Below are 20,829 nucleotides of genomic sequence, written 5' to 3'. Positions count from 1 at the left end.
AATCGAGTTGTCTCTGGTACATAGAAAGCAGAAAATAAATGTTAATTGTCATCAAAATAATTAATATTGTGACTATACGTATGATGCTACACTAAATTGTGGGAAGATAAAGGAAATTGGTTCCTGCCTAAAAGGAGTTTATAATCCAGTAGAAAAGATAAATAAGTGATGGACATAACTGCTACGTGCCTTGGTTTTCCAAACTGTGAAAATAGGGATACTGATAACCACCTCATAGATTTTGAGAATTAGAGATTATTCCCTAAAATATAAACTCCATAAAAGCAGAGACTTTTGTCACTGAATGTTTTATGGTATTATCAGGATACTTACCTTTGGGAAAGAGAAAAAGTACAGGACTGGAGGGACACAGGGACAGTTATGACACTGATAATGTTTTATGTCTTGATCTGGGTAGTGGTGCTATAATGATCATTCATTCTGTATGTATATTTGTATTAGTCAGCTTTGTTTTTTGCTGCAGTAACAAATGACACCAATATCTCAGTAGCTTGCAACAACAAAAGATTTTTGTTTCTTGCTTCCATTACATGAGAGCTGCAGTCTACTGGGTTCATTTAGGCTCAGCTCACCTTGGCTTCATTCCAGGAGTCTTCTCTTCTTGGACCCAGACTAAAAAAGTAGCCACTACATACACTACATGTGGTATGATTTATTTTTCACATGGCAGGGTTCAGAAACTCAAGGGTGACTAAGGCAAACTGTGCTGTATTAAAATCTTTGGCTCAGATATGGTGTACAGCTTGTTTAAAACTTTGTTTCTGATCTATTTGATCCGGTCTTCTCCCCATGCCATGAGCCATACCCATAGTTCTCTGACACATAGAATAATTTTAAGATATTTTGCAATATCTATCAAACTTCAGTGGGAATACACCCTTGGTCTCTTTACCCGGAGCTATATTCTTCAGCTGAAAGCATTATTTAACAGATATAATTGAAATCCCAAATCAGTTGATTTTGAATTAATCAAAAAGGAGATTATCCTGGGGAGGTGAGAGGCAAGGAAATTATTTGGAATAGGACCCTCCCTGAGATAAAAAAGCTTCTTCTACTAGTCGTGAAGAAGTAAGCTGCAAGTGTTGTGAGAGAGCCTGGAAAATGACCCTGTGGCAGGGAACTGCCAGCAGCTTCTGGGGGCTAAAATACCCTCCATCTGACAATCAGGAAAAGAGGGAAACCTCAATCCTACAGCTGCAAGAAACAGCAACCACATGCCTGGGAGAGAATCCCAAGCTCCAGAAAGGACTAAAGCCAGGCAGACACCCTGATTACAACCTTGCAGAGGTTCTGGGGAGGCAGTGCCTGAACTCCTGACCCACAGACACCATGAGATAAAAAATGTTTGTTGTTTTAAGTTGCTAAATTTGTAGTAATTTGTTTTACAGCAGTAGGAAAAATAATAGACCTTCCATTCCATAATCTCTACATGGCCTCACGCTGGTCCTAGCAGTCTTCAGATTGTCTAGTGCAGTGGTTCTCAAATTTCAGTGTTCCTTGGAATCTCCTGAAGGACTGTTAGAATAAAGACTGCAGAACCCCAACCTCAGAAATTCTAATTCATTAGTTACAGAGTGGGGTTCATGTGTGATTCTAACAATGTCCCAGGTGATGCCGATACTGTTGGTCTAGAAACTCACTTTGAGCATCACAGGTCTACCATGACTACATTACTTCTATGCACTTTAAATGCCTTCAGTTGCAAAATGCTATGAGAACGTAAGCATCTGATACAAGCAAATGCTGGTTTCCTTTCATATTAAAGGTTTTCATAAAAGAAAAAAAAAAGGAGAGAGGAAGATCTTATTAAATGTTATTCATTAACCATAATACCTGATTTTCATTAAACTACCTGATTCTTATTACTCCTGGGGTAGGTGTGCAAATGCTTATTTCCATAGATGCACCAATACATTACTTTTCCCATATTATAATTTACATTCCTGTTTTTCTGTACTATTTTCAATACAGTGGCCTGATTTATAGCAGAAATCGTTAAAATGTCATAACCAATGTTTACACTTGAAATTGTTAAAACGCCATATTCAATACACTAAGAGGGCTCAATAAATTTAAACTGAATCGCTAATTATGTATTAAATTCATAATATCCCTGTTGTCACTACTGAAACAATTCAATACACACATTTTTTAAAAGAATTACAACTACTTATAATAATATCATCAGGGAGCTATGAATTTGCTATTCATCTGTTTTAGTATTAGGTTTAATATTTGGGCCAATACACCATGGATCTAAAAGACACTACACACATCAAGAGAGTAACATATACCTAGGCTTTTTATGTTTGATGTTCCAATTTGTTTAAATACAAAAATCACCACCTTTTGTGTTCATTTTCTATAAAGGATTTTTTTTTGACAGAAGTGCCTCTTTCTATGCTGGCAGCTTCCAAGTAACTGCACCATGGCAAGAACTACATCATTTAATGAATATTCATGTCAAAGAGATATTTATAACATTGTTCGTCATTGTTCCTTTACCCTTTCCCAACACACACTTTGAGAATTATAATTAATTCTTGAAATTCTAAAGGAACTACCTTCAACTCTTATGCTAGGCTTTTTTTTTTCTTTTTTGACATCTTTATTGGAGTATAATTGCTTTACCATGTTGTGTTTGTTTCTGCTGTATAACAAAGTGAATCAGCTATATGTATACATATATCCCCATATCTCCTCCCTCTGAAAAGACAACCCTCAGAATGGGAGAAAATATTTGCAAATGGAGCAACTGACAAAGGCTTAATCTCCAAAATTTACAAGCAGCTCATGCAGCTCAATATCAAAAGAAAAAACAACCCAATCCAAAAATGGGCAGAAGACCTAAATAGACATTTTTCCAAAGAAGATATACAGATTGGCAACAAACACATGAAAGGATGCTCAACATCATTAATCATTAGAGAAATGCAAATCAAAACTACAATGAGGTATCACCTCACACCAGTCAGAAAAGCCATCAACAAAAAAATCTACAAACAATAAATGCTGGAAGGGTGTGGAGAAAAGGGAACCCTCTTGCACTGTTGGTGGGAATGTAAATTGATACAGCCACTATGGAGGTTCCTTAAAAACCTAAAAATAGAACTACCATATGACCCAGCAATCCTACTACTGGGCATATGCCCTGAGAAAACCATAATTCACAAAGAGTCAAGTAGTACAATGTTCATTGCAGCTCTGTATACTAGGCTTTAAAACACATTTTTAAACAACAGACCTTCAAATTAAAGAGGAAAAGAAATTAGAAATAAGTATTTGTGGGAGGAAATCACATCAGGACCCAAGGTAAAATAATACAAGAAAGAAAGTTGATAGTTAAAAGCAGTATAATACTTTACTTAAGTAAAAACAGAAACAAAAACATAAGATTAATAGATAACATAACATTAATACAAAAATATAAGCTCTTTAGGGGTAAGGATTTTTGTCTTTTTGTTTATTGATATGTCCCCTGTTTCTAGAATACTTAGTGCAGAGTAGAAGTCCAGAATGTTTGTTGAATAAATGAATGATTGGATAAATGCATGAATGTGTGTGATGCAGAAATCGACCATGGTTCTCACAGTCATACAAAACACATCTGTGATCCTGTGTGTACTCAGGACTGCCAATCTGGAATGAGCAAATGGTTCAGATTCCAGCACAATATGCTAGATTCTTAATATAAAAGTGAGAAATAAAAAAATCTTGGTGTTCAAATGTCCATTGTCTAGCATGGAAAAGCCAGATGTACAAATAGCTTTGGTACAACGGGATGAGTGAAAAAAGTTATATATAAGGATTATTGGGCCACAGAGTGGTTGAAAAAGCTACCAAAAAATGATAACATTTGAGGACTACCTAAAAAGATAAGTGAGAGGACAAAGCAGTACCATACTCAAAGCAAAGTTACAAAAATATCAAAGTTTACACTGTTTTTGGAGAATAACTTTTAACTGTAATCTGTAGCAAGAAATATATATATATATATATATATAGTATACTTAACTGAAACAAGTTTTATGAAGTAATACCTTTATTCATTTTATGTATTTGATATTTTCTATTCTATTTTTTTTTAATGCTGGTGAAGGTGTATTAAATCAATTTCAAGATCCATTTGAAAAACATTGGGTTTGCACATTGAATAGATGTGGTGAGTAGACCACTGGCACGCAAACACAAAGAACACTCTGCCGGCACAGCTCCAATTCTTCTCCCATCCGGGTGGTTAGCGGCTGAGATGCAATGCTTAGAGAAGGACTATGATCTGGTCCTCTTCTTACTCAAAACAACTCAGTGCGGTAGAAAAGACGAGTAAAGAAAGTGCTCTCTGTATCAAGCCAGAGTGCAGGAAAGGGAAGTGCCACAGGCCATTTTCTCTCTAATCTGGACATAAAATTAGGGCTTGCCATTATTCTATCTAAAAGGGTTATGAGAGTTTGGAAAGGAAATCATCTCACATCTGGGATTATCCTAAATTTGATCTATATCTGGATTTATCTCAGAGTTTACCAGAGTCAAATTGTCACACTGCACTACAAAAAGCAAAACTCTCTTCTCCTTCCCCTGTGAATAACGATTTAATTGTTTCCACAACAGGCTTCACTGAAGACTATTAAACACTCTATACATGTCAGGCTCTGTTCTAGTGCTAGGAACTACAATAGTGGGGAAACAAAAGTCCAAGTCTCCTGGAGTTTATATTTTACAAAAAACAAATAGACAAATTACGTACACTCAGCTAATAATAAAAGCTATGAAGGAAATAAACAGTGTCTTGAGTTAGAAAATAGTATTTAAAGTAGCCAGGGAAGGACCTTCTTAGGCGGTAATATTTAAGTTGAGGCCTGACAGATGAGGAGCCACTGAAGTGAAGTGCTAAGAAGAAAAACAGTTTTCCAGGTCCTGGAAGAGCATATGTAAAGACTTAAGACAGGAAAAAGGTGGAAGGCCTGTATATCTTGAGCCCAAGAGGGAGCTGGGAAGAGAAGTATGCGATAAGATGGGAAGTTACTTGAAGTTACTGGATTGTTTCAGTAACTGGAAGAAGAAGTTGCTGGAGAATGACATGGTCCAATTTAGATTTTTTAAAACTCATTCTTGTAGCTCTGTGGAGAATGGATTAGACAGGAGTGTGATTAGAAGTTGAGAGATCTCTTAGGAGACTGATTTCCATACGAGTAAAAATAGGAAATTAGACTAGGGTGTAGGCAGTGGATAAGGAGAAAAGAAGATGGACTCAGATATATTTTGGAAGTAGAACTAACAAAACTTATATTCAAATATTTCTTAAAAAATACCACAAGTCAGTGAATTGGAAATAGGGTAGAGGAGTCAATGCATTTAAAAGAGGGAGGAAAAGATTTTGAGGACAGAAAGAATGGGAGAAGTATACACTAATTAACAGTCTAGAAGTAATATATTGAAGCAGTCACATTTTCAACTCTAATCCCATGTCCTGCTCTGGGCCTCTATTTTCTTAAAACAAGATATCAAACTGGGCAGAGAGGAAATGCTCTGAGGATTTTTAGCCTTAAATGGTTGAGCCCAGGCCACCGAAAAAAAGATAATTTACCCAATGAAAATAATGGAGCAAGATTTAACTAAAATCATTATGAACATTTCTCACTCTGGCTGCACAAATTCCCGGGGTAGCTTTTAAAACTGTATGCGCAAGCTCCACTGGAGTGGTTCTGATTTAATTAGTTTGAAGTGGGACACAGGCATAGGTATTTTTTAAAAGCTCCACAGAGGGTTCTTATGAGCAGCCAGAAAGCCCTGAGTTAGAAGTACAGCTGAGGATGTCAGGTCAATCAGCCTATTTCATTCAATGACAGATTAATAGAGAGAATGGGGTGAAGGAACTTTTCCCCCAGATAAGGAAAACAGGCTCATTGGTTTAAAAGACATAGTTTGAGACTACAAGAAAATAAAAGTCAATTTTCTTCGTGTGATTTTTTTAAGCTAGGAGAAAATTTTTTCTCACCTTACTTATGAAGAACACAGACACCCATATAGACATCACATGTATTTTAAAATGTATTTTATTTCTACTATGAACAACCAAGAGGGAAGAGATTAACAGCTGATAGTTGACTGAAAGGAAAATGAAAGAGGAAGAGGGGAGTACCAATCTTGCCCAGACAAGGAGATACACAGGAAAAAATGAGTTGAAGCAGAGAAGTGATCACAGGGGATGAAGGATTCAGTTACCTCTGGGGGAAAAAAAATAATTGGTTACCAGAATACACCTGGCAATGGGTTTCACTGTATCACACCACTGTTGCTTTTCAACTGCTCCTTGGTTTGAACCTTTCCAAGATTTAACTCTTGAATGAGCCACAGAATTACCAGAGCAGGACTAAGAGCCAAGTAACCATTCTGCTAAAATAGAGACCAGAAACTTAATTTTTCAACTGCATTGAAGATTCTTTGTTGCTGGTGAATGGGTAACTGCAGGCAAGAGTAGTTATATAGCTTGCCCTAATCATTCCATTAATTTGTGGTCTCACTGGAATCCGAACCAGGGTTTTACACTGTTGGGTTTTTACTTTGTTCCATTTACACCTTTGCATCCTAACTCCCCTGAAAACAGAGAAGAAAAACATGTAGTGCAATTTCCAAATCTCCACGTTTGGAGAGCTCTAAGAGTTGCAACTGTCCAGATGAGGCGGTAGTGTATGAACGGTGCCGCCCAGATAATCCTGTGTAATAAAAAATCTGGGAGTTGAGTAGACATGACAAAACATGGATTTATTAGTTTTAAGTGGGCGTGTCCACTTCAGGAAGGGAGTGAAAGCAAAAGAGAATCGAGGATCTAAGGGAAGGAGGAGGAACGTAAAGAATCATAGAATATGGGTGCGAGGTGGTGGAAGAGAGATTCCACGACACCAAAGCAGCAGGTAAAAGAGCAGAGTACAGCTCAGAGAAATCTGGCGGGCACTCGCCCGGTGCCCCGCCAGAAGCGGGCGGCACGAGCGCGCACTACAAATACCAGAAGCCCCAGCTTCCTAGAGCTCGCGCCGCGTCGCGCAACGCACGCCGGGAGCCGGCCCGAGCTGCCAAGATGTCGCAGCCCAAGAGAAGAAAGCTTGAGTCGGGGGGCGGCGGCGAAGGAGGGGAGGGAACTGAAGAGGAAGATGGCGGAGAGCTGGAGGTGGCCCTGCCACGACCCCGGAGGACTAGGCGGGAGCGGGACCAGCTGTACTACCAGTGCTACTCGGATGTATCGGTCCACGAGGAGATGATTGCCGACCGCGTCCGCACCGATGCCTACCGCCTGGGCATCCTGCGGAACTGGGCAGCGCTGCGGGGCAAGACCGTGCTGGACGTGGGCGCGGGCACCGGCATTCTCAGCATCTTCTGTGCCCAGGCCGGGGCCCGGCGCGTGTACGCGGTGGAGGCCAGCGACATCTGGCAACAGGCCCGGGAAGTGGTGCGGCTCAACGGGCTGGAGGACCGAGTGCACGTCCTGCCGGGGCCGGTGGAGACGGTGGAGTTGCCGGAGCAGGTGGATGCCATCGTGAGCGAGTGGATGGGCTGCGGACTCCTGCACGAGTCCATGCTGAGCTCTGTGCTCCACGCGCGGACCAAGTGGCTGAAGGAGGGCGGTCTGCTACTGCCGGCTTCCGCCGAGCTGTTCGTGGCGCCCATCAGCGACCAGATGCTGGAGTTGCGCCTAAGCTTCTGGAGCCAGATGAAGCAGCTCTACGGTGTGGACATGAGCTGCCTGGAGAGCTTCGCCACGCGCTGCCTCATGGGCCACTCAGAAATCGTGGTGCAAGGCCTGTCCGGCGAGGATGTGCTGGCCCGGCCGCAGTGCTTTGCTCAGCTGGAGCTGGCCCGCGCCGGCCTGGAGCAGGAGCTGGAGGCGGGGGTGGGTGGGCGCTTCCGCTTCAGCTGCTACGGCTCGGCTCACATGCACGGCTTTGCCATCTGGTTCCAGGTGGTCTTCCCCGGAGGGGACTCGGAGAAACCCCTGGTGCTGTCCACCTCGCCTTTTCACCCAGTCACGCACTGGAAGCAGGCACTCCTCTACCTGAACGAGCCTGTGCAAGTGGAGCAAGATACGGACGTTTCCGGAGAGATCACGCTGCTGCCCTCCCAGGACAACCACCGTCACCTACGCGTGCTGCTGCGCTACAAAGTGGGCGACCAGGAGGAAAAGACCAAAGACTTTGCCATGGAGGACTGAGCGTGGCCTTCTCTCCCAGCTACCTCCAGAGGCGGCCAGACCTGCGCGGTAGAGGCGGAGGGGGGTCGGAGGAGAAAGGGAAATCTCACGTGCAAGTAGGGGACATTATCTTCCGTCTCCCTTTCCCCTTAGGGCTCCTGGGGAGGGAGAATAACTTCAGTCTCCCTTCGAGGAGATTCTTCTGGCGATATTTATTAAAAAGTGATTTCGATCCCCCTCAACAACCGAAACAGCGTGTTTATTAATGGCCCTTTAAGCCTCAAAAGCACGTGGTACCAAGCACTTGTATTTCTTTTGTTTCATGCAAAAAAGGGGGAAAAAAGGAAGAAAATGTCAGTTTGTGAAGGCTCCATGCACATCCCAGACACCTCACACCCTAAGTCTAAAACCAGGGAGGGGGTAAAGGGGTTTATAATTAGACTCCAGAAATCTCCCATATGACTAATATCTCTCCAGAGCCATATTCCCTCCCTTCCCAGGTGCCTCTAGGCTACGGTGTTTCTTTCTCATTGTTTTTTTAAATAAATTTTACTACTGGTAACGTGGGAGAGGAGAATGAGGACAAAGTTTAAATAGCACTTACTACTTCCTTAGGGTGCTAGACTTGATGAACACCTTACTCCATTAAGTGAAGTTTTATTTCACTTAATGGAGTAAGGTGTTCATCAACTTTAGCACCCTAAGGAATTGTACAGCACACCTAAGAAATCTAGAAGGTACATTTAGGAGAAAAAGACCTGAAAGATGGTGAAGTAGTATGGATGTTTTAATTGTCTTTACTCTTAAGATTTAACCAAGAAAATGTTCCATAATAAAATTTTTGTGTACTTCTTTAAAATAAGCTGATACAGGAGGTTTCTTCTGATCCTGACCCAAGGGCTTATTTATCATCATGGGTGAATTATTTAAGCTTACTAAATTACGGAAAATATTTTCTCAGCTAGAAAATTAAACTCCCTCATTCAGAGGGATCATGTGATTTGGCCTACTTTGATCAAGTGAAAGTTTTTTAGTGTTTTTGGGGGGTTTTTTTCTTTTTAGCTCAGCTGAATGTGAAAGTTGTGAATTTAGGAAAATCATTTGTAATGAAGTGTGAATCATGTTATCAAATTTATTTTACCCATGTTTCCCTCCTTATCTCTGTGGCAAATAAAACATTGGCATTCGCTCTATTTTTATAGATGAAGTAAGTCTTGTGTACTGTTTGAGTTATAGATTTCACCTTTTTTAATATTGTTCTTAAAAACTGTGTTACAGCCCCTACAGAATATAGCTTAAGGATAATTCAACTATGCTTAATGTATGGTTTCTTCATACTAGTAGCTTTTGTATGCTAATAGAAAACAGGTGTGAAAAACTGGTCTTCTGAAGTACTCTAACGTAGTTGTGTTATTTTAACTGAGTTTTTTCCTTTATTCACTGCTTATTAAAATATTCAAGTATTACAACTAATTTTCTAAAATTTGGTATCAACACATGAGATCTACCATTATGAAGGGAAACATACATGTACAAAATCATCAACTTTACAAGATCCTTGAATAGCAAGTAATACATTTATAGTTGTCACCATGTTGATGTTAGGATAGTCAGCTCATGTAAATGGTACAGTCGTAGCAAGCTAGGCCTGGTTTAAGCTAGAGGTATAAATTACTTATGTTAGGGTCAACTGTATTTTAAGTTGAACATTTATTTATTTAGCATTTTAGTGTACAGTTTTGAGTAGATTTCTGGTGTTTGTTTTAACTTCCTGTAACAATCCCTTTGCTGTATGGGTACAGTATTGCCAGTATAAGCACACAAAGGGAACACCAGTTAAAACTTTGGGTAACAGTAGAAGTAAAAGGTAAGTATTTCATAATTACACAGAATTTAAAATTCTTATTGTTACTGTTCCCCCAAAGTAAGGTGGATTATCATAAAAATACAGCTAAAGCCATTAGTCATGTGGCAACATAGCAGAGTGGTTAAAATCGTGGACTCTGGAGCCAGACAGCTCATGCTGGAATCTAGGCTCCACCACTCTGTGTGACCGGGCAAAATACTTAACCTCTGTTTCTTCTCCAGTGCTGCCATGCAAATGGTGTAACAATCATACCTGCCCTATAGAAATGTGAGGATACCATGAGTTAATACATGCAAGCACATAGTGCCTGGTACATAATAAGATCTCAATAACTTCTTGCTGTTGTAATTACAGAAAAGTAATATGCAAACCTGGAGCAGCTGGACACAGAAAATGTGATACAGAATAAATTAGTCAACATTTTGATTTTTTTACAGGTGTTGTTTGACAGTACGAGCATGGCCGTATATGACGAGCAATGTATGACACTGGACACCAGATGATCCAAAGGAGCCTAAACCCTGAAGTGAGGATTCTTCCAGAAGGATGAGGTTGTGAGATGCACCAACACTCAGGCACTGTCCAAGCTCTGTATGAACTGGTACTGATTGCTTAGGGTCATTTGGGTCACAGGAAGAAACTACCAGCCCTAAGGAGAGAAAAACATGGTGAACTCCTACCTGCTTTCCTCAAAGAGCTTACATTTATTTAGCACTGTGAAACTTTCCAGATATTTTCATTAACTCACTGGACCAATGGACATTTTATTCAGTATACAATATAATAGTCATTGTGATAAGTGCTTAGGATATAAACCAGTAAAACAGTTTCTCCTTCAAATAGGTATGTTCACAGGATAAACCAGAAAGTAAAATAAACAAAAAATAATGGGCAAAAGACTGGATGGTGTAGGTGTAAGGGAGGGCAGGTAATTATCTTCACCTTACATACTAGGAAAAAAGAGTTACACAGATTTTGAAGGATTTAGCCTTAGGTTACGTAACTAATTCTTGACAGTTTAACACAAGTCTTTCAATTCCTAGCCCACAAAAGACCCCTTAGATTAAGGAAGTCTCACTGGAGACCTGTCTCACAGGCCTCAAAGAGCCACCACCTTCAGTATATAGGATCTTCAGGTTGACAAATACTAGGCACTCACGAAGCATTCCCTGTTCCCATTCCCCTAACAGAGCTAATCAAATGTGGTACTTTCTGAGGCACCCCAGGAGACTGAATCCTCAACATAGTAGCAAAGGTAGACAAACTCTGCCATTCTACTTGGTACTTGATGCTGGACAGCAGAGAGACATCTGACCAGGTGGTCATTCATTTAATGATTTAATAAACACCAACTATCTAACAGTTAAGTAAGCAGATCCTACTCTCAAAAAACTGGGGTATGGCGGGGAGTAGAGTTACCTACGTCAATAATCTGCATTCATTCTTTAGCCTGGAAAGATTTCATTCCAACTAAATCTTACCCCTGCTGAAGCAAGGATAGGAAACCAGCCCTCTTATCAATTTCATTCTTAAAATTTCACCCAAGTGCAAAAATACTCCTTATCATCACATAGATTATGAGCTCCTCAGAGAAAAATTTCTCTATGGTGTTAGTTCCAAAAATAAATCTATGTCCTCTATATAACTGGTTTGTTTCAGCTAACGGACACAATATTTTGGGTAGATGACTCTTCTCACACTGGCTACTAGAAAGCTGAGCCAAATTTATAGTTCACTTGCGTTTTTTTTTAGCTTTATATCTGGCTTCATTTCCATAACCCAGTTTTTTTTCTTGATTTATCCCTCTCAATAAATATTAATGTTTTGTTAGAATTTATGTATCTTTGTTCTCTTCTAACACTTTCTGGCATTAAAATATTTTCCTACTTTTTGGAATACCTGCAATAGTTTTGAGGGTGAGGAGGTTGGAGAAAAGGCCAGAGGACCCTGATGTATGCCCCCTTTATTTTCTATGAAATGTGATGTCCAAAGTTGTTCATATGGATGGAAAGCTGATTAGATCCCATCCTTTTAGCCAACCTACAGCATTTTACACTTTGTAGAATCAAGATTTCTGAATGTGTGACAAACTCAGGCATGTAGACAATCTTGAGGAAACCTTGAATATTCTGCAGCTCTTTGTAAGCCTAGAACAGGCCCCAATTGCATCTTAAACACAACAGTAGAGTTGTAGATTGCCAAACCCCTTCCAAAAGCATGTGAAAATAGTTTAAAGTGATGATAAAGAGGAAGGAAGGACATAATGAGACTATTTCTCATATATCATATGTGCTTGTAGGGAAAGATTTGAAACAAAGAATCTAAACCTAACTAAACACAAAGAGAATTTTCATAAAAATTAAGACATCAACAGTAGCATTGGAATTGTGCTCCTTGGAGAGCTTTGATAATTAAATTCATCATTATTGATAATAATAACTTTGGGGAAAGACTGGTGAGATTTCAGTTAGATAGCTTTTTAACTCTAAAAACGATCACTTAGAAATTTAGAATACATAGAACTGGGGGTGGGGGGGCAGAATTCCTCCCTCTCTTTCTATAGGCTGTCCCCTGCAAGGAAAGGAAGGACAGAAAAAGGAAAGTGAGATGGAACGAAATCCTCCCCGCACATTTTAAAATACTTTACAGGCATTCCTGCTGTCACGTGATATATGTACTTGTAAAAACCTTCACATTCTGCAATATTATACACTAAAAATAACAAACTTAAGGAAAAATTAGGTTGGGTGGACCATCACAACCTATGAAATTTTGTAACCAAGAGCACTAAGAACACTAATTCTAATAAAAATAGTAGCAGTTTAAAAAGATGTCAACCCTAATAAATAAACATTGCAGTAAGTAAGACAGCTTGATGAAAGAGCGTAAGGAAGAGTTACAGAGACAAAGCAAAATGCACAAAGATGGGAAGAAGGCTTAATCAACCTTTCTAGGACATAGAGCATGTGGCTGAACAGAGCCAAGAGGAAGAATGTAGGGTGTGCCATATTCCTCTTTGGCTAGCTGCATTTACTTGTGTATGTGTACTTTGTGTTCTGTGGGTGCTACCTGGTGGTGTTAAATATTAATGATGGGAATGATCACATATGAGTCAATCAACTTCCACATTATGTTTTGACATTGTTCTTCTACTTACCAATATCATTTGAGTTCATTATTTTACAGAAACATGCACTGTAGCACAACATTCTGTCCTTTGTTTGACTTCCAGAAATTATAAAGTACTTCAAAATTCCATTGGGTTTATGGATCTTTTCAATGTGGTTTTTTTTTAAAGGAAAATGGAATGGAGTGGAAGATTTACAGGTGGCTGTAACCACCCTTTAGCATGAATCTATTTATTTTATTATTTTGGTCACCAGGAAAGATTCAACAGGAAAGGGGAATAGAAATTCTGGCCTGTGTAGAGTGGAAGGAAAATAGTTGAGTATTCAGAAGGTGGTTAGATAGTGGGATTGAGGATAATCGGTATTTTTCTAGAGCCAAAGGTAGCATAAAAAACACCTTGGGGTCAAAAAGACCTGAAAGTTAGGAGAGAAGCACATAAATAAAGGTTAGGATTCCCATGCATACACTTTGCCTACATCACAATATCCTTAGGGTAAGCTTTTCTGAAGTCATGGGCTCAGAACATAACTCAGATTATTTTGATCGATTACAAATAATTCCTTATTTTGATACCTGTCCTTAATCTCTCTTTTCAGCTTAGATTCTAAACTTATTCAAAGACTCTTCTATGTAAGAACTTCCTAATCGTCTCAAATTTATGAACAAACCCTTCCAACCTCCATTATCTCAAGTGATGTGCAGCTTAGTAATGGGTGGTATGGAGTGGGATGACATTAGACCTTTTTTAAAAAAACACTTGCAGCTTTGCTCTTGGTAAAACTTATATTTAAGAACAAAGTACAGAGTTTTAACTTTAACTTATATATGATGTTAGAGAAAGGATTAAGAACCCCAAATGGTAAAAAAATTCATTTTATGCATTCACTGGAGCCAGACTTTTACCAGGAATTTCTATAAAGATAACAAACTCCTTATTTTAATGCAAACTCACTCTACCATTATTTATCATCTGGTGAATTATAAAAATAGGAAACCTTTAAATGGTTAAGTATATACAGTAAAAGAATTAAAAAGAGAGGATTTGGAAAATCCACAGATTAAATACACAGTCCCTGAAGAACTGAGAATTTACTCTAGTTAGAATAATTATGGGAAAACAGAGAGAATGACAGCAATTACAACAAGGGGATTTTAATATGAAATGAAATTAGAAACTAGCAGGAAATGTACAGTTTGTAATAAACAGAATTCAACATTAGCTAGCTTTGCTTAAACCCCAACCAGGGGAATTTCATAGAGCCCATACATTATTATAAAATAGGTTCACATATAAATTAATTCCATGGTCTTGGGTCCAAGAAAAAATAGGCTTCAGGATGGTGCTCTATGTAGTTAGAAGACAGAACAATTGAGTTGCTCTAAGCAATAAGACAAGATTCTTAAAAGTAAAACTAGACCAATAAAGGATGTGGTCATTGCACCACCCCCATAAATAGTGATGTTATTTAAGACATTAAAATGATATATTATTCAGTGCTAAAATATGTGATATGGTTGTTAGGGAGATATAATTTTTCATTTTTTGATTCATTATCTGATTTATACCAGATGATAAAGCATTCATAGGGACACATAGTGAAAATAGCATATGCTGAAACTTTATGCCAAATGATGTTCTAATGCACCAGCTACACTTCTCAGCATGTAGAATGTTTTTATGCAATAATGGCATATTAATCATAGTATGCAAAGTCCCATTAAAATCAATGATGTATTAACTTTGTTTACTTCATGTGAGTCATACATAATAAAATAATGTTCTGTAAAGAGTGGCTTTCATCCCAAGGAAAACGTCATATCATAAATTTTCATGTAAAAGAAACTTCTTTTGTCAGACATGCCACAGCATACATAGAGATAAATAGTCATGATACTTACATCAAGCATCTTTATTAATTTTTAAATAATTATTGAGTGCCTAACATGTGCTAGATGCACTTTAAGTACATTATTTAATTTACTCCTTGAAATAGCTCTGTAAAGTAGTTCTATTATCAATCCCATCTTACAGATGAGAAAACAAAGCATGAAGTTGGGTGAATTGCCCAAGGCCACATGGAGAGTAAGTGGCAGAGCTTGGAACTCATCACCTAAACTCTGAGCATCTAAACTACTACACTATATATCCTGTCCATGATGCCTGTGTCCTCAAGATTTAAGGTGACTTCAGTAGGCACTTAAAATAGACTCATCATTGTCTTAGACTGGAATCTTGTAAAAGTGTTTATCAGGAAGTATTCCCAGAAAATGCTAGAAGGACAGCTGGGAAGCAGGACTAGGAAGGGAAGGAGATCTGGCTACCATGTGATATTAAGCCAAGTCCCAAGAAAGGGAACTTTGTCTCAATCCTGCAGAGATGCTCTGAAGACAGCATAGATTACACGTGCTGCTCCCTAATTAGGGACATGTGTGACCTGTGCTGTCTCCAGAGCATCTCTGCAACACTCAGACCTTCTCACCCATCAGACATTGGCTAATGACTGACCCTAGAGGGACATCAATTCCTAGGCATTTCCCAGCTCTCATGTGGGCAGGCATAACTGTTTCCACAGCCTAAGGGCAGTCCCCCAGCTAAGGGCCGACAGTGCAAAAGGTTAAGAGTCAAAGTTCTGGGGGAGCAGATGTACCCCAAAAAAAGGGAAAGGATACAAAGCCACAAAAAGTAGAATAAGTGGATTACTGATAGGATATTGCTATTGTCATAAATATCCATTCTAAGATTCCTTTACATTCTAAATAGTTAAGACACATTTGTTTTATGTCCCTCTTTATCATCAGATTTTTTAAAACTGCATGAATAAAATACAAATATATTTAGAAGGAAAAAGTTGATCTCCCATTCCTCCTAGTTTAGAATGTATCTTTCTACTATGTAGACTCATACACATATTTATGTAGTTTTTTTACAAATATGTAGACATATTATTCATATTACTCCAAAAATTATTTTAGGTCAAAATATATATCCTGAATATTCCTTGAAGTCAAGACATGTATAAATAACTTATTAAGAGCAAATAAAAATGTATGGTATACATAATCCGTAATTTATTCAACCAATTTTCTATTGATAAATAGTTGTTTGCAATTCTTTGCTACTACAAATTATACTTACCCTTCTTTCTATTCTCTTCCTAAGTGATCTCATCCAGTCTCATTACTTTAAATAGTGTACCATCTATATGCTGATGACTTCCCAATTTATATTGTCATCCCTGACATTTCTACTGAGTTTCAAACTCATATATTCACCTGCTCAATTGTCATCTCCACTTGGACAGAACAGGCATAACCTAACGTAACCAAGTATTTTATATATAATATATGTATATATATATAATTATATACATAATTTTACCATATGTGTATATATCTCTAAACAGCATATTCTTAAGTTTTGCTTGTTTGTTTTTTCAGAACCGCTATATATGTATTGGATGTATTTTTTAAATAGCCAGAACCTCTCACTACCCTCTATCCAACTTTGTCTTTAGTCAAGAGTTGATATGCTCCCTGAAAACATGATAACAGCATAGATCATCACATCAGATCATGATCATCGGTGAGTGTTTATTGAATGCTTATTATATGAGAGTACTATTTTTGGTTTTGGTATATCAAGAAGCATAGGACAAGGTCCCTATTCTGAAGGAGCTCTGTCTGAAATGGAGAGCAAGCATCTCAACTTCTTAAAGACAACTAGTATGATAATATAACATACTTTCAATAACAAATGAATCACAGAGACAATTGCTATTATAAGAGTTTGGTCACTGCACAATGGGAGAATCAGAGCTTCTCACTGAAAATGGAGGAATGGAACCACATCTTGCTGATTCACAATCATGGCAAGATCTCCCTGAGGGACTTTCCACCCAGAACATTCTTTCATTAGACTGCATGTTCCTCTCTCTCTCTCTCAGTTCTCTTCTCAAGTGTCACCTCAGAGTAGCTTTCCTTGATTACCATGATGAAAAGAATCCTCTTTTCTACCACAGATACCATTTTCCCCTTGTTATCTGAAATTCAGTTGTTTACTTGTGTATAGTCTTTCTCACAACGTAAGATTCACAAGCGATGAAATCTTGTCTGTCTCATTCATCATTGTCTATACATTGCCTAAAACATTATCTGGCACAAAGTAGGTATCCAATAAATATTTGTTGAGTAAAGGGACCTTGTAAATCAAATGGAGCTTACATTAGAGGACAGAGTAGCCATTCTAGGCAAGGACAATGGCTTGAGAAACAAGTGCTCCTTAGAGAGTTATTTGCAAACATGATCCATCAATGGCTTTCTACTGTCTACATGGAAATTTTAGTAATACCTGGGATACTGATAATAACACTAATGGACCGTGCAAATGATTCAGCTTGACACTATTAGAATAATTCCTAGCCAGTTTATAGCCATTGAGCCTTCTCCTAGGTCTCCCAATTTTTCCTGAGCACACAGAATAAAGCTTGTCAGTAGAAGTCGCTTGAATCTCTAGAAATAAGATTTTGCAAGGCATTAGACAAATGAAAGTGTTGATAGGACTTTCAGAATGACTGGCTTGTTTTTCAGGATTTCCATGAACAAAAGGGAAAGACTAAAATTTATGACAAAGAATGAAAATAAAACCAAGGTCTAATTTGTTAAAGATGATGAAAACTTTTTTTCCAACACTATATTTTGACAACAGGTTTAGTCAGATTTCTCCCCAACTACTGTTTGACGAGTGTCTGCCAATCTTCTCTTCCCCACCAGGCCTGAGTGGACAAGAGCCTACAAAACTGCCAAAAGGCCACTGAAGGAATTACAGACTGCTGTTATCTTCATTCACTGTCATCACCCATGCTGCCCAGTCTGTGCCATGAGATCACCCCTGATCTTGTCCATTTGCGTTAGCATGAGTCTGCATTTCTTCCTTTGAGGAAGGAAAGAAGCAGGATCTTCTCAATTACTGCTCTGAGTGGGTAAAGCTCATAAAAGATATGCTTTATGAGAGACTACAGTAAGAGGCAGCAACCACAGAGTGAGGCTACATACCAATATATTTTGATAGGATTTTACTAAGAACCATTTTGAAAAAAATTCATCTATTTTAATAGTATTTTTTTTTTATCAAGAAAGCAATGCAAGGTGATCACAGCAAATTTCAAACTGCAAGAAACATGAGAAAAAATAACATATTACCCATAGTTTCACCCCCTAGAGTATTTTCCATTCCAACTTTTATGTATGCCTGTTTTTGAACTTTATAAAAATAGCATCCTGCTGTCTTCTGCAACTCTTAATTTACTTAATTGTCACACCACATGTTTTATCTTCCAAATAACACTATTACCACTTGAAATTATTTTATTCATTTCTTTACTTCTATATTGATTTTCTCCAAATAAAAATCTACATTTTATAGAGAACAAAATTATTTTCTCTCTTATGCACTCAAGAAATTAATTAATAAATAAATGTCAGATTAATATCCTTATAAATATCACCTCATATACTGGTATTTTCATTTCTTTAGGATAGATTTCCCTAAGTATTTTGCTTATTTTCAATTCTAATAAATTCTGGTAGATTGCTTTATGAAAGGTTGTCATAATACAGATTCCCACCAAAAATATTTCAAAAAGTCTGTTTCTCGATACCCTCACTCACCTAGATTTTATTGATCTTGTTTTTTTTTAATCTTATGGGTAAAAATGCTAGCTTCTTATGTTTAATTTTATTACCCTAACTTCTAGCAGTTGAGAATCTTTCCTTATATTCATTGGTCCTTTGCATTTCATTTTCTGTGAATTTGCTATTTATTTTACCCATTTTCCTATTGAAGTTTACAGGTATTGGGAGGATCTTTGTTAATTAGGAGTAGTCTATCATATGTGTTATAATTCATTCATTTAATTTCCTTTACTTCATTAATTTTGGGTCACTCAGAACTTTTCCATTTTAATGAATCCAAATCTAGTAGTTTTGTAATTGCTTCTGAGTTTCTTTTCTGACTAAGAAGATTTTTCCTAATTGAAAGTTGGGGAAATGCTCCCAAATTATCTTTTATTTTCATTATTTAATTTAAAAATTTAGATATTTAATTCCTATTTAATTAGTGTTTTGTTTTTTTCCAACTTCAAGTAAGAATTGTTTTATTTTCAATGTAAAAGCATAGAATGCACTTAATGCTACCAGATTTCACTTTTAGCGTAAGTTGGATCAATGTTTTTCATAAAATATCTCAGCATTTCAGAAGTATGAAAAAGTATAAGTTTAATAATAGATTACATGGGAGAAAGAGGGAAAGCTACGTAAAAGAAAATGCATGGAGAACAGCAGTAGATAGATTTTCAACAAAAAGAAAGGGAGAGAGAGACAGTTTGGAAAGTCAAAAAATGCCCAGAAGATAGATACAGAAGAGTCAAAATGTCTGAGAAAGAAAAGAATCTAACAATATGACCAGCAGTGTAAGCAGAATTTATCATTATTAATACTTTAGATTCAAAAAGTATTGTTTTGTATCAGTTATTTTCCTGCCTAAGCCAACTCTGATGCAGTCTTTTTAATGATGGGTAATTGTTTCTAAGATAGTTTGACATACACTATTCTCTTAAATTAAAAGATTAGTTATATTCTTAATGCTTGTATTTATTATTATTTATTCTCAATATTAATAAACATTTTATTTTTAAATGTACAATTTTTAATATTTTAAAATTTATTTTAAAATTTAAATATTAATTTATTTTAAAATTTATGAATACTGTTTTTAAACTTCAGATGTTTACAAATTTTTTAAAGTTTCAAGATAGCCCTGAAAAAAGAAAATATTAGATGATTGATCCAAATAATATACAGTATTAATTTCCAGAAAGAAAACATTAAAATACAGCTGAATTCATGTTTAAATGGTATGGATAAATGCATCCTGTGGGCCTTATTTCTGCACACATAAAGGTTTCTTTCAGTGAGATTATAACCAAGAATGAAATTCTCCAAACAAAATGGGACAAGTATTTTATAGATACTGAGTCATTTGGGTTATGTTTCCAATGCGATTTTTTTAAATATATAGAAAAATTACTTTTTTATGATATCAGTTTTCTCTATATTTTACTGGAATATTTTTGTCACTACAAGGAAGAATCCATGAGCAAATTTCCCCTAATGTGAAAGTTTCTTTCTAGGATTAAATTTGATCATCAAGGAATTTACCCATTGGGGTCCATTTTGCGTTCAACTAATTTGCCCTCTTAATCAAATATGCGTACATGTGCACACACACAGACTTTGTAGAAATACTTGAAACAGACCCAGAAGGTAACATCTGCTGGGTAAATGTGATTCAGTTCCTGAGAAACATGGTGGTACCATCCCAGTAAGCATCATGCAATTCCTGGCTCCTTTCCTTTGCTCATGCTGCCACCCTTGCCTGTCTAGAATGCCCATCTTGTCCCTTTTCCTTTGCATGTCCAACCTTTAAGATCCTGCTTCAGTTCCACCTCCCATTCTATTTCCTTTTCTTCCCTGATGGAAGGAATCTCTTCACAATCTCTCATTTTACTTTACCTGCTTCACTCTTTGGGTTTGAATACCTGTGTTTACCTGTGTCTGCTTTCGTGTAGTTCTG

The 20,829-nt window shown here is 37.5% G+C and overlaps 1 protein-coding gene across 2 annotated transcripts; it reads left to right on the top strand.

The window, feature by feature from the left end:
* The first annotated feature begins 3,012 nt into the window (after nt 1-3,012).
* On the top strand, nt 3,013-15,224 carry PRMT6 (protein arginine methyltransferase 6). 2 transcript variants are annotated; one of them, XR_014261293.1, is made up of 2 exons: nt 3,013-8,319; nt 10,508-15,224. XR_014261293.1 is itself a non-coding variant. In XM_082452642.1 (1 exon), the coding sequence occupies exon 1, from the start codon at nt 7,097-7,099 to the stop codon at nt 8,222-8,224; it is 1,128 nt and encodes a 375-aa protein (XP_082308768.1). In that variant the 5' UTR covers nt 3,013-7,096; the 3' UTR covers nt 8,225-9,396. The 2 variants fall into 2 exon arrangements, 1 of the variants encoding a protein (XP_082308768.1); XM_082452642.1 differs by lacking the exon at nt 10,508-15,224 and having other exon boundaries at nt 3,013-9,396.
* The last annotated feature ends 5,605 nt before the right edge of the window (nt 15,225-20,829 follow it).

The sequence above is a fragment of the Balaenoptera physalus genome (genome assembly GCF_965194825.1).
Source record: "Balaenoptera physalus genome assembly, chromosome: 1".
Classification (NCBI taxonomy): Eukaryota; Metazoa; Chordata; class Mammalia; order Artiodactyla; family Balaenopteridae; genus Balaenoptera; species Balaenoptera physalus.
The sequence above is the reverse complement of the archived record's forward strand: the minus strand, read 5'-3'. Positions and strand labels throughout refer to the sequence as shown.

What these genes read in the sequence shown, in the direction of transcription:
- PRMT6 (XM_082452642.1), top strand. Translation starts at nt 7,097, where the DNA reads ATGTCGCAGCCCAAGAGAAGAAAGCTTGAGTCGGGGGGCGGCGGCGAA.